The 17,249-nt window shown below is 60.1% G+C and overlaps 2 protein-coding genes across 3 annotated transcripts; one reads left to right on the top strand and one right to left on the bottom strand.

Annotated features, from left to right (window-relative positions):
- The first annotated feature begins 295 nt into the window (after positions 1 to 295).
- PEF1 (penta-EF-hand domain containing 1) lies at positions 296 to 3,449 on the top strand. 2 transcript variants are annotated; one of them, XM_030505000.2, is made up of 5 exons: positions 296 to 417; positions 561 to 744; positions 1,220 to 1,375; positions 1,891 to 2,034; positions 2,580 to 3,449. In XM_030505000.2, exons 1-5 carry the CDS (start codon positions 397 to 399, stop codon positions 2,807 to 2,809), a joined length of 735 nt encoding a protein of 244 aa, XP_030360860.1. In that variant the 5' UTR covers positions 296 to 396; the 3' UTR covers positions 2,810 to 3,449. The 2 variants fall into 2 exon arrangements, with proteins under 2 accessions (XP_030360860.1, XP_030360859.1); XM_030504999.1 differs by having other exon boundaries at positions 360 to 744.
- Positions 3,450 to 7,355: 3,906 nt separating this feature from the next.
- TINAGL1 (tubulointerstitial nephritis antigen like 1) lies at positions 7,356 to 15,304 on the bottom strand. Its single transcript, XM_030504988.2, has 12 exons — positions 15,180 to 15,304; positions 14,318 to 14,648; positions 13,523 to 13,586; positions 11,845 to 11,937; positions 11,637 to 11,751; positions 10,669 to 10,792; positions 10,385 to 10,535; positions 9,976 to 10,159; positions 9,282 to 9,327; positions 8,764 to 8,887; positions 8,339 to 8,384; positions 7,356 to 8,224 (listed from the first exon to the last, which is right to left on the bottom strand). Exons 1-12 carry the CDS (start codon positions 15,288 to 15,290, stop codon positions 8,084 to 8,086), a joined length of 1,530 nt encoding a protein of 509 aa, XP_030360848.2. The 5' UTR covers positions 15,291 to 15,304; the 3' UTR covers positions 7,356 to 8,083.
- Positions 15,305 to 17,249: the final 1,945 nt, after the last annotated feature.

Below are 17,249 nucleotides of genomic sequence, written 5' to 3'. Positions count from 1 at the left end.
GGGAGGTCCCAGCACTGATCCCAGGGGCTCCCAGTCGTGATCTGGGGGAATCCCAGACCAGCTCCTGGGGAGATCCCAGTCCTGTTCCCAGGGGGATCCCAGCCCCCTTCCCAGGCTGATCCTGCCCCTGTCCCTGTGCTGACCCCGGGTCCCGTCCCGGCTGGATCCCAGCCATGCTCCGCGCATGACCCGGAGGGCGCGCTGGGCCCCACCTCATCCCTCCCAGGGGCCATTGCCGCCTTAAGGTGCCTCCACCTCTGCCCTTCCTCCCGCCCCGCCCAGCTCGCCCGCCCTTCCCCGGGAGGGGCGGGGCCACTGCGAGACCAATGGGCGTGCGCGCTGCCCGTGACCACAGAGTGGGGGGCGTGGCCTGGCGGGGGCAGCGGATGCCGTGCGATGGCGGCGTACCCGGGGCAGGTGGGGCCGCGCCGGGGCCGGGCGCGCGGAGGGGGCCGGGGCCGGGGCCGGGGCCGGGGCGGGGGGCGGGGGGCGCGGGGCGCGGCGAGCGGCAGTGCGGGGCCCGGGACCCGCCGCACAACCGGGCTCTGTCCCCTCCCCAGGGCTTCCCCGGCGCAGGACCGGCCCCCGGCGCGCCCCCGGCCGGGCCCTACCCCGGGGCTCCGTACGGCAGCGGGCCGCCCCCGGCCCCCGGGGCTCCGTACGGACAGCCCCCGCCGGGGGCACCCTACGGACCGCCTGGCTGCGGGCCGCAGCCCGGCCCCTACGGAGGGGCGGCTCCCGGAGGTGAGTGCGGCTGCGGGGCTCAGGGGAACGTCCCGCGGTCGGTACCGAGCCCCTGGGTGGCCCTGCGGGGGTCGGGGCGTTCCCCAGCCCGATGCCGGGAGCGGCCGGCTCGGTGCCTCCCAGCCGGCTCGGCTCGGTTCGCCCCACGGGTGGGAGCTGAGGCCCGGGTCGGTGTGTTAGGATGAGCAGAAGGTGCCGAGGAGGCTCCAGCCCTGAGCACCCCCCAGAAAACCTTACGGCCGCACATCAGTGTCCAGGTTCATGGCCCCAGCCGCGCCACGGGCCTGCTGTGTGTCCCCTCCTCAGCCGCCAGGCGCTTCGTGCCCAGCCCGGGCCCGGCCCACGCGTTCCCCCGGGCTCATCTGGCTTCGCAAAGCGCTGAGCGGCCCCGTGCTCTGTGAGCACCGCCGGGGTGGAGCAGGCAGTGGTCGCTCTGAGGGGAGGCGGGAGCCGCTGATGGCCTCTCCCCATGCAGGGGGTGCCCCCCCGGGTGTGGACCCGGAGGCCTTCTCCTGGTTCCAGGCGGTGGACGCTGATCACAGCGGGTACATCTCCGTGAAGGAGCTGAAGCAGGCGCTGGTCAACTCCAACTGGTCAGCGTTCAATGATGAGACCTGCCTGCTGATGATAAGTGAGTCTGGGCTTTCCCTGCCTTCCTGCTGCTTCTTGTGTTGATCCGTTTGGGTTGAGTTGCTGTCAGGGTGAAGCCCAGCCCAGGCCGTATTCCCCTGTCTCTGGGTGTCACTTACCTGGGCAGCTGGTCTGTAAGCGCTCTCTGGAGCAAGAGCTGGGCAAATCAGGCAGTTCTGAGCACCCTTTTAGTGGGGGACACAAGTCAGGGCCTCAGAATGCTGCTTGGGAAAGGGAGTCCAGCTCTGCGTTAGCCCCAGCTCCCAGGGAACCAGGAGAAAGAGAGCGAAAGCTCCGGTATTGACTCAGAGTCACCCCATCACCCTATATGCCCTGGCATTGGGGTTTGGTGCCATTTCATACCAGCCTATTGGGTGCTGGTTGATCCCAGCTTCTGCGGCTAGAGCTGGGTGCTGGGAGCCATGCAGAGATCCTGAGCTCCCTGGGAGTTTCTGCAGCGTATCCTTGCTCCACTGCTCACTGTCCTGCTCCTCCTCTCTGCTCCTTCCTCCTCAGACATGTTCGACAGGACCAGGTCAGGGCGCATCGATGTGTACGGCTTCTCAGCCCTGCTGCGCTTCATCCAGCAGTGGAAGAGCCTCTTCCAGCAGTACGACAGGGACCAGTCGGGCTCCATCAGCTTCAGTGAGCTTCAGCAAGGTTGGTGAGAGGCAGAGACACCAACCTGACCCTTGCTGACACCAATATCTGCCTCTGCTAGCATTTATTTCCAGAGCAGTGTCTCCTCCTGGTGCTGTGTGTGCAGCAGGGCTGGGTGAACCTGAGCTCCTGCGGTGCCTCCCATGCAGCCGTGGAGCAAGGAGCATCCTGGGCTGGCTGAACCAGCTATGGCAGAGCTGGCACTGAGCCTTCCCACAGGACCGGAGACAAGGAGCTGCAGCAGGGTTGCGGCACAAACTTCCTTCCTTAAGGAAACCCAAAATGCCCCCTCAAATGGCATGCGGCTAAAGCCTGTTTTCTGGGAGGAGCTTTTGGGTGTGTGTGTCTGATGGAGGGGAAGAATGTCTGGAATTCGTGCCTTGGTTTGGTTTCTCCCTTGGGAAAGCCCTGCCTGCACACACCCGCTGCTGGAAGGGAGGCCGTGGGGCGGTGGGAGATGGGGTGTGTGCCAGCATGGGGCAGGCAGGGCACAGTCACGCTCCCTTCCATCAGGAAGGTTTAATCCAAGTGTTTCTTGCTCCCAGCTTTCTCCCAGATGGGCTATAACCTGAGCCCCCAGTTCAGCCAGCTGCTGCTGGCCCGCTATGCCCAGCGATCGCCCAACCCCAGCATCCAGCTGGACCGCTTCATCCAGATCTGCATGCAGCTCCAGAGCACGACCGATGCCTTCCGCGAGAAGGACACGGGGCTGGTGGGCAACGTGTGCCTGAGCTACGAGGACTTCCTCACCATGGTCGTGACTCGCATGCTGTGATGCCTCAGCTGAGGGCGGGGAGCTCTCCTCTGCGATGTGACCAAGCTGTTTTCCCAGGGCAGCTTTCCAAGGAGCCCTGAGCCCTTCCAGGACCCTCCCAGCTTCGATTCCTTGTCCCCACTCGATGGCAGTAGATGCCTCCACGCCAAACTGGAGCCTGGTTCTGGGGCCATGCTGCAGGGTGGGACAGCCAAACTGATAGCCTGTGCTGTGCCTCCTGGGGAGTGCTTAGATCTTCCCTTGCCAGATATAAAATCATCCTTAGACCTCCCTTTGTGCTGTCCCTTGGCTTGGTGGGATGTCTGCAGTGGAACAGCCCCGTCTCATCACGCTTTCAGGGACTCTCCAGTGCCCAAAAGGTGAGCCTTCGTTGGAAAAGCAGCAGGAAGGGTTCAAGCAATGGCAGAGCTCATCCTTCCTCACCTCATAGACTGCTCTTCCTCCGCAGGAGCACTTCCAGCCGCTTGGCTCTGCTAGAAGTGCTCCAGCTTTCCCGAGGGTGAGCCCTGTTTCCCCTGGGCCACTCTTGTTGCTTGTTGCCAGTGTGGGTTTGGATGCGTCTCTGTCTGCCAAAGCCAAACTCAGAAACGGTTTAGAGCTGCTTTTTACAGCTTTTGAATAAAAGGTGATGTGCACTGGCTGCTGAGTGGTTTGTGTTTGCTGAGCAGGTCCTGGCTGCATGTTCCGGCCTGGTGTCACCCCCACGGGGCCAGCAGCAGCTCTGGGGACACATCCTGTGCCTGTACCCCCGTCCTGGAGTTGGTTCTTAACCCAGTTCATGTCAAATCACAGACAATTGGGTGCTGGGGTCTGCTGCTGAGGTACAACCAGGAGTGTAAAGATTCAGCCAACACAGAAGTGTTTTCCTGAGGTTTTAAAATGGTATCTAAGTGATTCTCCTGGAATTGGGCTTGATGAGGCTGCTTTTTGAGGCTATGTATTTGAAGGAATATTTTTGAAACAAAATAGTTAAAAGCCCAAGTAATTTACGTGCTGCTTTCAGAAGCAATCACCAGCTGTGGGTGTTGTCTGTTCCAGAGCAGCACTCCTTATTCCAGCAGCGTTTCTCATCGTCTTCCACTGCGTCAGAGCTGCCCGAATGGGCAGAGAGGTTCAGAGCCAAAGCTGGGGGCAGCTGGGGTTATGGGGTGTGTATGTGGGGAGGGAGGGAGGGAGCGGTGGGTATGTGGATAGGTAGGTGGGTATATGGGTAGATAGATTAAATAGATCATAAATTAGATAGGATTGATAGATTAGATAGATGACAGATTAGATGATAGATTAGATAGATGATAGATTAGATAGATTAGATAGCTAGGTGATATATGATAGATTTGATAGATGATAGATACATGATAGATGATAGATAAATGATAGATTTGATAGATTAGATAGATAGATGATAGATTTGGTAGATTAGATAGATGATAGATTAGATAGATGATAGATAGATGATAGATAGATAGAAAGAATAGCCAGGGCAGTGTCTGTGTGTGTGTACATGCAGACACCCGTGTATGCACACACACAGAGTAGGACGCCTCTGTAACACGTATTAGTGTACAAACACACATTAACAGATAACCCAGTGTCTATATGTGTGTGCACAAACACCACGCTGTGCACACACACAACCCTCTGTGGGTGTATATATACACGCAAGGCTCCATGCACATGTATATATACACACATATAAATATATATGAAATATATAATAATATATGTCTATTATATAAATATATAGTAAATCCATAGATATACGGGGGGAGTGTGTATGTATATGTGTGTGTGTATATGCACACACAGAGTAACAGACAAGCCTGTATATACATACTTACATATAAACCCCATACACACAAATGGGAACCCCTGTGTATACACATACCTGCATACGTGCACTTACTGACACGGATACATATGCACTAACAGGCATCCAGAAACACACCCCTAAGCGTGTATATACAGAGTAAGATACCTCTGTGTGTACAGATACACACTGATAGATGCCCCTATGTAGCCACGCACACTGACACCCCAAATATATACACATGTGTGCATGTGTGTGCACAAGCAGATGCTGCTGCTACTATAGAGCTGTAGGCACACAGACACTGACAGGGCTGGGTTTATAGACATAAATACACGCATATACATACACAGACACATACATATACATATATATGCATATACAGATACACATACATACACATATACATAGGCATGCATATATATATACATACATATATACACACACAAACATATACACATATATACAGATACACATACACATATACATAGGTATGCGCATATATACACACATATCTACAGATACACATACATATACATAGGTATATATATATGCACATACATACACATATACATAGGATGCACATATACACACATACACAGATACGCATACATACACATATACATATGCATATCTACACACAAATATATATACACAGATATACATATACACAAATGCGTACACACACACTCTCAGCTAGTGTTGGTTTTTTTTTATATACACATACACACAGAGAGACAGTGCTGGGGTTTTGCATACACACATATATATATATACTGAGTGTACACATAGGTATACAAAGGGCACAGACAGTGCTATTTCAAATCACACTGGTCTGTGTATACAAGTACACATCTATGTGTCTATCTATAGATATATTAAATACTGCCTTTGTGCATAGATGATATATATTAAAAACACAGCAATAACAGTACCTGTTAGTGTGTGTGTACATATATACATGTATAAACGTATATGCAGTAAACAAAACCCCAGCAGTATGTCTGTCAATGTGTGTAACTATATAAAAAGCAATGTCTTTTAGTTTGTGCATGTGTATATATAAAAACTCATCAGTGTTACTCAGTGTGTCTGTGTGCCTATATAAAACCAGCAGTCTTTGCTTGTGGTTGTATTTATGTGCATGTATGATGTGTATGTATATATTCTAAAAGCAAACAAACAAACAAAAAAAAAAACAAAAACCCACAAAAACAAAAAAAAAAGCAATTTATCTTTGTGTGTGCATGTGTATAAAACCCTATCACTGTCTGTGTTTGTGTATGTATATCTAGCTATATCAAAACCCAGCAGTGTTTGCTATGCTACTCTGTGTGTGTACACATGTAAAACCCCAGTAGCATCTATATCATCACTGTGTGTATGTATATATATATTTTTAAAAAAACAACAAAAAAACAAAACCCAAAAAACAACCCCCATCACTGTCAGAGCTTGTGTGTGTATGTATATATTTAAAAAAAAAACACACCCAGCAGTGTCATTGTGTGTGCATGTGTGTAAAACCCTATCATTGTCTATGTGTAAGTATTTATACATACATCTAAAAAAAAAAAACACCCCAGCAGTGTCTGCTGTGTTAGTGCGTGTGTGTGTGTATATATATATAAAAAAAACCCCAACAACCTCCATCACTCTGTGTGTGTATATATACAGACATATAAAACCCCAGCATTGTCTGTTAGGGGGTGTGCATATATACACACGTATAAAACCCCAGCAGTCTGTCAGTTTGTGTGTATATAAAAAGCCTCAGCAGTGTCTTTTCATTTGTTTGCATGTATGTGTAAGTGTATATATGTTTATATGTATACATGTATATGTGCACGTATATATGTGTGTGCATTTATACATGTATATGTATGTTCATATGTATACGTATGCATATGTGCATGTGTCTATGTACGTGTATATGTGTATATATGTATACGTATGTGCCTGTGAGTGTGTATATGTATATGCATGTGTATATACGTACGCGTGTGTATATGTACGTGTATAACATGTATGGTGTGCATGTGTACGCATGAGCACCAGCAGAGGCAGCCTGGGCGCGTGGCTGTGCCTGTCCGCTCCGGGCTGTGGCCACCAGGTGGCGCCCGACTCCGCACTGTGGGTGCCCCCGCGGCTGGGAGGGGCTGGGGGGGGGGCACTGAAGGAATCGGGAGGAAACGCAAAGAATAAACAAATGCTAAAAAAAAATCACCACCCCCCCCGCCCCCCCGGCCCCGTGTGCTGGCTGCGTGGCTGCTGTGGCACGTGGGGATGCCGTGGCACATCTGGCTGTGTTTGCGCATCTGCATGCAGTGGCCAGGGTGGCACATCTGGCTGTGGTGGCACTTGTGCCTGCAGTGGGGTGCCTGGATCTGGTGGCCAGGGTGGCTGTGATAGCCAGGATGGCTATAGTGGCGTACCTGGCTGCAGTGGCACATCTGGCTGCGGTGGCACACCTGGCTGCATGGCAGTGGTGGCACTGGTGGCCGTGGGGTGGCTGCAGCGGCTGCTGTGGCTGCGTGTGCCCATGGCAGGCCCGGTGCTGGCTGCAGCCACAGGCGGCCGGGGGGGCCGGAAGGCAGCACAATGAGCGGGGCCTTATCTCACCCCACAGCCCTTCCTGGGGCCTGTGTCCCCCCCCCCCCCCGGCATGGGGCAGCCAAGGGACAGCAGTGCCACGCGTGTCCTGCCGCAGCGCTGGGGCAGGAGCAGAGCCGGTGGCACTGAGGCTTCAGTCGGTTTATTTACAAATAGTAAAAAGCAAAATAAATACAAAAAAAGTCTTAAAAGTCCAACCCGGGGCAGGGGGAGGAAGGGGCAGGCGGGAACGACCAGGGCTGTGCTGCTGCGTGGGCCCCAGTTGTGGCCCCGGTGGGACAGGGACACAACAGGGCTGAGCCCTGCCCTGTCCCCACAGTCCCCAAAGCAGGTGGCAGGGGCCATAGCACCATAGGGACAGGCAGAGGGGACAGTGAGGACTCCCATCCTGACCCCCAGCCCTGGGGGTACCCCGGGAGTTATTTTGCCCCCTCAGCTCCTAGATTAGGGGAGCTGGGGGGGCAGATACAGAGGTGCAGGAGCCCTGCGGGTCCCCCTGCAGCACTCCCCAGCCAGGGGTGGGAAGAGGAGGAGAGGGATGAAGTCACCTTTGAAGGGCCCCCCACTGCCACCAAAGCCCAGCGGAGCCCAGGGCGGGGGGATTAGTGGGTAAATCCCATGGGATGCAGGAGCAGCCCCTGCGGCACCCCCGGCCGCATGCCCCATGCATGCACCACTGCACCCAGCCGCTGCGTCAGCACAGCGGGGACACACAGCCCCCGGGCAGGGGACCCAGGGGATGATCCCAGCCCCCTGCCCGGTGGTACAGGAGCGTCCCCAGGAAGGGACGGAGGGGCTGCGGTGCTGGGCAGGGCCATGGCGGGGACGGGAGGAGGGTGGTGGCAGCGCGGCGCTCACTTGTGGGGCATGTCCTCCATGCTGACACGGCCCCAGACCCCCACCACGAAGGTCTCCACCTCGCACTCATTGACGCCGCGCGTGATGCGGAAGTGGCCGCCCTCTCCCCACGCTGTGCCCCAGGAGTTGGCTGCGGTCTGCGGGGGGGACACGGGACACAGCTCAGACAGAGCCCAAGAGCTGGATCCCAGCTCCTGCACCCCCCTCAATGGCTGAGCCCCGGCACACTCGTGGCACCCACAAACACTCACCCAGTATTTCTGGATCTGGCCATCAGGCAGCTGCTCTTCTCCCCACCTGCAGCAGGAGAGGAGGGTGGTGAAAGGAGGTCCCCACGCACCCCATACTGCGGGCATCACCCCATCCAGCACCAAGATAGCGGGGTGCTGTGCTCACCCCACTCCTTTCCTGGTCTCAGCACCTCCCTGCGGGCCCGGACAAGGTATTTATGTCCACTCCCAGAATACAGGCAGGTATATTTAGCCGTGGGGAGTAGGAAGGAAGCTGCTGGAATCTGCACCTGCAACCCACCTCCCTCCTTTGCAGGGGCTGAGCACTGTGCACTCGTGGCACTTGTGGCCCCCATCGCACCCTGCACCCTCCTTCCCTTCCTGCTTCCTCTCCCTGCCCGGAGCAAGGGGACACTCTGACCCCCCCCATGCCATCCCCCACCTACCCAGTGATTTTAACCGAGTGGGTCCCGTGCCTCTGGTGCTTCGGCCCCTTCCCCTCGGCCACCGGCGTGTGCCGGTAGATCCCACTCTTGTACATGAAGAAATCCTCGTGCACCTCCAGGATGGCTGTGGAAGGGGGAGAGGGTCTGGGGTCCGGTGCTGAGGGAGGGGGTGCTGAGACCCCGGGGCTCCATATGCCTCAGGAGGGAGGAGATGTGCACCAGGGACACGGGTGTTATCCAGCAGGAAGGAGGGCAGCAGCCGGGTCCCCCCCCCCCGGGGATGTGACAGGACTCAGAGGAGGATTAAAAACATGAAATAAACCAAACCCAAGTGCCAAGATGGAGATTAAATCCCTGGAGTTAATGAGCACCAAGTGCTGGTGCAGGCAGGAGGGGCATGGGGTAACACTGAGCAGGGCAGGAGCTGAGGTGGAGGGGTCCCGGCCCTGGGTAGGGTGGTTCCCCCCCGTCACCTCCCGGCCACTGCGGCACCCAGCCCCACGGACACGGCCCCTTACCTTGCACAGGACCATTCTCCAGCAGCTCCTTCATGATCTCCTTCTCCTGCAAGCACAGAGATGGGATGGGGCCAGGACCAGGACCCCCAGCACTGCCCTTTCCACCCCCCAGGGATCATGGAATCACAGAATGGTTTGTGTTGGAAGGGACTTAAAGCTCCTCCAGCTCCAACCCCCTGCCACGGGCAGGGACACCTTCCACTAGAGCAGGTTGCTCCAAGCCCCTGTGTCCAACCTGGCCTTCAACACTGCCAGGGATGGGGCAGCCACAGCTTCTCTGGGCACCCTGTGCCAGCGCCTCAGCACCCTCACAGGGAAGAGCTTCTGCCTCAGAGCTCATCTCAATCTCCCCTCGGGCAGGTTAAAGCCATTCCCCTTGGCCTGCCCCTCCATCCCTTGTCCAAAGCCCCTCTCCAGGTTTCCTGGAGCCCCTTTAGGCACTGGAGCTGCTCTAAGGTCTCCCCAGAGCGCAGCAGAGGGGCAGGATCCCCTCCCTGACCTGCTGCTCACGCTCGGGGGTGCAGCCCAGCACACGGGCTGCGGGCACCTATGGGTGGGTGCTATGGAGGGGCTGGCCGGAGGAGCAGCTCCCCCAGGGGCTCCGCAGCAGGTTTTTCCCAGCTTCGTTTCCAACCTTGGCTTTCCCAGGAAAGCCACCCTGGGCCAAGGCTTCCCGCTCCCTGCAGGCACTCACGCTGGAGGAGAGGCGGTAGGCAGGGGTGGACTGGTAGATCTCGTTGGCATGGGTCTGTGGGTTGGGGCAGCGCGCGGTCGCCTGCCGCTTGCCCCGGCCCGTGGAGCGGCTGTGCATCATGCAGGGCTGTGCTGCTGGCCGGCTCTCCTGGCTGGTGAAGGGGTAGCACTCATCCGTCACCACCCTGGGCACAGGGACAAGCACATGAGGAGGAGACAGACCACCCGGCTCCATCCCCATCCCCATCCCCATTCCCATCCCCAAATGCCATCTGGGCACCTTGCTCCCCGCTGGCAGGATGTGCGTGGAGCACCCCTGGGCTCTCCGCAGGTAACCAGAGCCTTGAACCCCCTTATCCCACCCTAGCACCAGGGCATCACCCTGCCCCATCCCATCCATCCCCACTCACCCTCGCCTGCGGAGGTACCACCAGGCGCCATCCAGCCGCCCCCCGCTGCAGCCCCGCTGGTTGCGGGTGTCACAGGACAGGAGGTTTTGGGGTGACAGGGCAGGCGTCATGTGTCCCATGGAGTGGATGGAGATGCGGTCCGAGGCAACGGCTGGGAGCGAGCAGGGGTCAGGGAGGGACGGCTGCTCCCCTGGCTCCTGTCCTGCTCGCAGCCTCACAGCAGGGCTCTGTCCCCACCGACTGCCCCACCCCACCCTATCCCACCCCATCCCACCCCATCTCACCCGCCGTGGAGAAGGCCCAGGAACCGGCGCAGTTGCCCTGGTCCAGGGGCTCATGGATCATCCCAGGCCACTTTGCAGCAGCATCAAAGTGGCGAGGCAGCACCTCATTGGAGTCCATGTTCATCTGTGGGAGCCAGAGTTGAGGGGTTCTCACCACACAGGGACCCTCCCCTCTATTCCTCCTGCTCCCAGCAGCTCCCAGGGCACCCTCTCAGGGTCCCCAGCCAGCATTAGCATCCCTGCGACCCACTGCAGGACCCCTTGGAATGCGGACACCCAGAGACCCAGCCTAATACGACCAGGATTTGGGTGTCCCAGGGGAGCCAGATCCCTCAACTGTCCCTAAACTTGGGTTCTTCAGCCCCAGTGGCTCCTTACACAACAACAGCACCAAGTGTCCTGTCTCATACACCAACAAGTGCACGGCCCTGGGAGTCCTGAGCCCCTCATTGTGGCCTCCAGCCATTGACTCAGGCCCAGCCTTTCCGCTCCTGGGGAGGACGCGGTCACAGCCCTGGCGTATCCCGGCGCAGGAAGTGCCTCTAAAATTAAACCTCAAGGCCCGGGCGCTGGGTGCGCGCGGTGCCTGCTCCCCACCAGCACCCACAGGACCCCTGCGCGCTGCCCACCCCGAACGGGAGCTGGGTTTGGATGCAGCCAGAGGCACCCCGCTCGCAGAGCGCTGGTGCAGCCGGTTCTGCCGACTCAGCAGCTATGGGGCTGGCTTTCCGATGGGAAACCAGTACGGAGGAGAAGGGGAAAAAACAACACTGGCAGCACAGGGATTGTCAGGGGGAATGTGCTGAGCTGCTGTCTCCAAGCACAAGGGCTGCCCGCGGCACCCACCCAACACAGCCCCTTCCCAGGGCAGGGGACACAGCAGGGACATCACTCAGCCAAGGGGATGGTGAATCACTGCGCCAAGCCCTGCCGTGCCTCAGCCTCCCCGGGCACCCATCGGGACTCACATGCATCTCGTTCATGTTCATGACGGTGGGAGAGGGCCGGAAGGTGCCCAAGCGGAACTGGATCCCGTCCTCCAGCGTCATGCCCCAAAACTGGCTGTAGTTGGTGGCTCTCCAGCTGCAGGGGAGGATGGGACATGGCTCAGGGGTGCCCCGAGAAGCACTGAGGGGTGAAGCAGCCCTTCCTCATCCTCCTGTGCCTGGTCCTTACCCATAATCGCCCCTGTTGACGGCGTCGATCAGCTCCCCGTCCATCAGGCACGCATGGTCCTCGCACTGCCACTGCCCGCCAGGGCTGCAGGTGCTGCAGACGGGATGGCACCGGAGGGAACAGTCAGATGGGGAGGGACAATGTCCTTGGGGTGACTGGGGGGACCCTGAATGAGTGTTGGTGCTCCCAAACCAGGGACTTTCTGCTCTCGTGGGCAGCCAGCGAAGGTTTGGAGGTCACACTGTGGCTCAGCACCATGGGATGGGGTGAAGCTGGGCCAGGGACAGCCCTTTGCATGGCCCTGGGGACTGTCCCAGAGGGCAGACGGAGCATGGGACAGAAAACACGCTGTAAAGCAGCCAGGGCTGCAGCCACCAGTGTGGAACTTGGACACCAGCCTGGGGACGGGGTTCAGGGCTGGAGGTGTCCCCCCGGGCTGAGCTGCTTGTGCCCCATGGGGAGCCCCGCGGCAGGGGGGGCTGTGGGGGACGTGCCGGGTGCGGGTCGCGGGGCTGTGCTCCTCCCGCATGGTGAGCAATGCCTGGCGCACTCCCCGCGGCCCCGCCAGCCTCCCGCCACACTCTTCCCTTTTAAGGAGCCGTTCGAGGCCGTGTCCCGGCAGCCGAGCCCTGATCCCACCCACGGCACCTGCATCCCATTCACCCCATTCCCACCCCATCCCCGGTACCGCACTGGTGACCCTGCACGTGGTGGTTCCCTCCCTGGGGACCCCATGGGAGCACCTTGGGGTGCAGCAAGCTGGGTGCCCGCAGCAGCTCCCTCTGCTTCACCCCTGCCCCCTTGTCACCCCCTGGATCTCACAGGAGCCAGGGAGGGATAAGGTCTGGGGTGAAGCACTCCTGGAATTGCTGCTCTCCACATGCCAAGTGCGGGGGAAGAAGGATTTGGGAGCAGAGTCTCAGCCCCTGAGGGCAGTGCTCGTGGGGATGGGATGTAGGGATGTTTCCCCAGCAGGAGGAACCAGCCCTCCCAGTGCACAGCTTGGGGACCTTCCCCGAGGCTTGGGGACATCCTTCAGCCCCATAAACCTCTGCCTCATGGTCCTGGAGAACCCCCGAGCAGCACCAGAGCTTCATGGAGGGGTCGGGCTGGCTTTTCACCTCCAGCTCCGGCGCACATGCCTGCCCACACATGCACACACACGTGCTCATGCCCTCACACACGCCCCACATGGAGCCTTTGATTGCCCTTATCTGCCACATCTCTGCAAGGCAGCCGCTGGGGTTGCTCCCCGCTGGTTCCCCTCTCCCCCACCTCCGGGATGCCATTAATACCATTCCCAGATAAACCCCCCGCTGCTGGATAATGCAAACAGCAAGCTCCTGGCATGTAGCATGGGTGGGATGGTTGTACTGGGGCCGGGCTCTGGCCGTGCAGACATGTCCCGTCAGGCTTGGGCAAGCTGGGCTTGGACCGGCGTGGCCAGAAAAGCCCCAGCAGCACCGGGCTGGTGCCGGCAGCCCGCAGCCAGCCCGGCCGCACTCCACCAGGGCATGCACCGGAACGTGGGAGCGGCTCAAGGCCCCGGGCTCTCTGCTTGGAATATGCTGGAGCAAAGGCATTTGGCACCGGCGCCCGCCACCCAGCTCGGGCCCCACGACGCCCTTCCTGCAGGCAGGCAGCGGTGCTGCGGCACCGGGAGCACCGGGGTACTCACCACAGGTTGCAGTTCTCCCGGTACGTGGCTCCGGTGGGATAACTGCGGCCAGCGCGGGCACAGCCTGGATGGGAAAGCGGAGAGCCCCGGTGAGCGCTTGGCACCAGCACCCCCAAGGCTCCAGGAGGTAAATACCAAGGGGAAAATAAATGAGGTCCTTAGAGCCAGGCAGGCTCCTGGGTGCATCTCGGCACCTCCAGAGCTGTGATACAGACCAGCTTGTGCCCCACGGTGCAGGGATGGCTCGGCAATGGGAGGGTTAACCATGGGGCTGCTGAGCACAGCCTGGCGGGACAGGGATAAAGGGGCCAGTTGTACCCGGGAGCTGGCTCTGCTCTGCAGGGACTTCTTAGAAAGCCTTGTCCTGCACGGGGGGGCTGCCCATGCCCGCCTCTCGCCCCCATCCAGCTGCCTGGGGGTTAAGTCAGGGCCAGCATCCGCCTGCCCCAGACATGACCGGGGACATGTCCCCCCTGCCCCTGCTCTGCCCCACACATATGTGTGGCTGGAGCTGCCCCTCTAAGCTCCACAGCCCTGCCTGTGGGGAGGCACAGGGGATGTGCTGTGGGGCCATGGGCTGCTCCCAGACCCGTTTCTGGGAGCCCACCCCAGCCTGGCCACTTTGATGGGTTTTTGCACAGGTCCAGAGCGACCCTGCAATGAGGACAGTGCCAAGGGGTTCCATATCCAACCACATCCATGACCCCAGCGGCATCACACAGCACATGGGACACCCCAGGGCTGTGGCCCTGTCACCCACAGCCCCCTGCCCGGCTGGACCAGGGGCTGCCTCACCTGGAGCTTTGGGGAATGGGGCCGGGATGCCTAGGCAGTACTCCCAGAAGTCGGGGCAGCAGTCGGAGACAGTTCTGTTGCAGAAGAGGTCGCAGTAGCAGAGGGTGTCGTGGTAGGGCACGGTGCAGGCGTCGTCGCGGCCGTGGCAGCACACGTCCCCTCGCTGGCAGTAGGACCCTCCGGCATCATAGACCCCATGTTCGTAGAGGCCGGGGGCCAGCTCCCGGCGGGTGCGCACCCGGGAAGCCCGGGATGCCTCGGCCAGCAGCCAGAGGCAGAGCAGGGCCCGCAGCGGGCGCATGGTGCCAACAGTGTCCCCAACCTGCAGCCGCTGCAGAGGGAGGGCAGTGAGCAGCACAGGGCAGCTCTGCACCGACACCAGCCCCATCCTGCTGGGTCACCCACCCCAGCAGCACCCAGTGTGCTGCCCACCTCGCCCCAGCCCTGCTCTCCCCCGGGACACTCCACATCTTCGCGTTTATTAACTCCCCTTGAGACCAAAGTGGCTCTGGGGACCCAAAACACCGGCTCCCCCCCGGGTGCCCTCTCGAGGGGCCCTGAGCCCTCCCACACCCCTCAACCGCCCCTGCTCCAAAAGCAAAACCCCAGCGGGATGGGGCTCCCCTGGGCACCTGGGGGGGCTGCCCGGGTCCCAACCCCAGCCTCGGTCCCAGCCCTATGCCCGGTCCCCAGTTGCGGGCGGTGCGATGAGCTCCCAGGTCTCAGCCCATGGGGCTGGGGAGCACTGGGGACCCCGGGAGAGCTGGGGGCTGGTGCGGGGAACCCGACCCGACCCGACCCGGTCCGGTCCGGTCCGGTCCGGTCCTGCCCCGCCCCGCCCCGTCCCTTCCCAGCCCCGTACCTGCCGCGCCCGCCGCTCCCGCGCCGCCGCCGAGCGCGTGCCCCGGCCCCGCCGCTCCTTATAACCGCGCCCCGGCCGGGGGGAGCGGGGAGGCGTCGGGGCAGCCGCCATCGGCCGGGCCGCGCTGCCCCTCCCCGGGCGGGGCGAGAGTCGGGCCCGGGGCTCCGGTCGGGGCGGGTGGGAGGGAGAAGCGCGGCCCCGAACTCTCCCCCCCAGCGCGGGGTACCCAGCGGCACCTCGTGCCCTGGGGGCCGGGGGTCGCCCCGGGTCCTGCTCCCAGCCCCGCGCCCTCACAAACTGGGGGGTCCCGGCAGCTCCGATAGCACGCCTGGTACCCAGCGGGGTCCCTCCACTGCCCGGGACATGCAGGGGAGCGAGGGTAGAGGGCTGCATGTCTCCCCCCTCCCAGCACCCCACCTGCAGGGGGAAATGCAAGTGACACAGGGACGGATGCAAACACAGGGACATCCCATTGTAGCCCAGGGCACGGAGTCGGTGTCTCTTGGAGTCAGCCCCGTGTCCAGGTGCTCAGGACCTGGGAATGGGGGTCTTGGCTACCCCACAGGTCCCGGTTCCCCCCCCGCAGCACCAGCACTCACTGCAGGCTTCAGCTGCCCACCACGGGGCTCTTGCCTGTCTCCGCCCCATGGGGAGCATCTCCGAGCACCGCAAAGGGGTTCCTCCTGGTTCCCATCTGCAGCCTGCTGGGAGGATGCTGGGGCTCATCAGGGTGTGCTTGCACCCCAAGACCCCATGTACAGGGAGCACCACATCCCACTGGGCATGAGGGCTGCCAGGGACCCTGGGGTGCTCTGAGGACAAGGGTCCTGCAAGAGCCCCATCCACTGAGACCTCTGCCCAGCTCCTCGGTTGTTGTTCTCAAAAGGGCCTTTTCCTGGAAGTGTGGCCTTGGGCTGGAGCTTGAGCTGGAGGGCTGCAGAGTGCCTCAGGAAGGAACTGGGTCCAGCCCGGAGTCCGGCTGTCTCCGTGACTGGACTGCCAGGAATTCAGTGAGTCACAAATTCCCCAAGACCCTCAGGGGACAAAGCAGAGCCACTGGCTAAAAGGACATCCCCAGCTTCTGCTGCGGGTCCTTGTGCTGCTGCCAGGGAGCTGCCTGGCAGCGGCTGAGGATGCCGTGGGGTGCTGCCGGCAAGCTGGCCCCTTCCTGGTCCTCTTCCCGTTGCAGCCCCCGTTCCCCACGCAGCAGATAAGGGCTTGTGAGCGGAGGCGAGAGCAGCAACAGTCCAAGTGCTTGTGACCCCCCCGCACTTCCTGCGCCGTGCTCCGCATATGAAGCGTGGCTCTCGGTGGGACGCAGCGATGCAGCACTGCGGGGTCACAGCTCGCTGCGTTCTCTGACGCCGACATGTCCCCCGCTGTGTGCCCCTGCTCCGGGGAGTGCCGGCCTCTGGCACACATGAGGCAGCCAAGGTGGACGAGGGTAAAGTTCAGCTGGGGCACCTTGGGCCCACGTGGCTGCGGGAAGCAGAGCAAGGAGCTATGGGTTGGCACCATGCCTGTCCTGCCCTCACCACTGCTGGCTGCACTCCACAGGAGAGCAGGTCCCACCACTGCATGGAGATGTGGAAAGAGCCCAGAGCCAGGTGGGTTGGTCCTGGATGCCCCATGGAGCAGCAGCGACACGCTGAGCTGCACCACTGCACAGTGCTGCTATGCAGGGTGCAGGGTGAGCACCCTAGCGATGCACAACCCCGTAGCAGGGTGATTGCATCCCTCCAAACCCACCCTGGAAAGCCACCCATCCCGTCGGGGAGTGGGGCACAGCTCGCTCACAGGGGGCTTTCCTGGTGCATCCTGGCTCCCTCTTCAAAGCCTCTGCTTCAAAGCAGCGTGAGCCAGATGTGCACAGCGCCAAGGATCCACAGGGATCACCCAGAGGGGCCAGGGGACCCGAGTCACCCCAAAGCCCCCATCCCAGCAGGCTGGGGCAGCGCTGGGGGCAGCGGGGCCAGGGCAGGGAGGTGCTGGCCCCTGCAGCGCTCCAAGCCACCGAGTTTGTTGGCAAGAAGCATCCAGGAAAGGCAGGAACGACCTGCGGCCGGCCCC

Source organism: Strigops habroptila, chromosome 12 (assembly GCF_004027225.2).
Source record: "Strigops habroptila isolate Jane chromosome 12, bStrHab1.2.pri, whole genome shotgun sequence".
Classification (NCBI taxonomy): domain Eukaryota; kingdom Metazoa; phylum Chordata; class Aves; order Psittaciformes; family Psittacidae; genus Strigops; species Strigops habroptila.
This window is presented reverse-complemented; position numbering and strand designations above follow the sequence as displayed.

Bases quoted from the DNA above. Each gene is read 5' to 3' on its own strand.
- PEF1 (XM_030504999.1), top strand. From the start codon at position 387: ATGCCGTGCGATGGCGGCGTACCCGGGGCAGGTGGGGCCGCGCCGGGG. The intron at 1,376-1,890 runs GTGAGTCTGGGC...CTTCCTCCTCAG, and splicing joins GACCTGCCTGCTGATGATAA to ACATGTTCGACAGGACCAGG. The intron at 2,035-2,579 runs GTTGGTGAGAGG...TCTTGCTCCCAG, and splicing joins CTTCAGTGAGCTTCAGCAAG to CTTTCTCCCAGATGGGCTAT.
- TINAGL1 (XM_030504988.2), bottom strand. From the start codon at position 15,290: ATGGCGGCTGCCCCGACGCCTCCCCGCTCCCCCCGGCCGGGGCGCGGT. The intron at 11,938-13,522 runs GTGAGTACCCCG...TCCCGTCTGCAG, and splicing joins CGGGAGAACTGCAACCTGTG to CACCTGCAGCCCTGGCGGGC. The intron at 11,752-11,844 runs GTAAGGACCAGG...CCTCCCCTGCAG, and splicing joins GTCAACAGGGGCGATTATGG to CTGGAGAGCCACCAACTACA.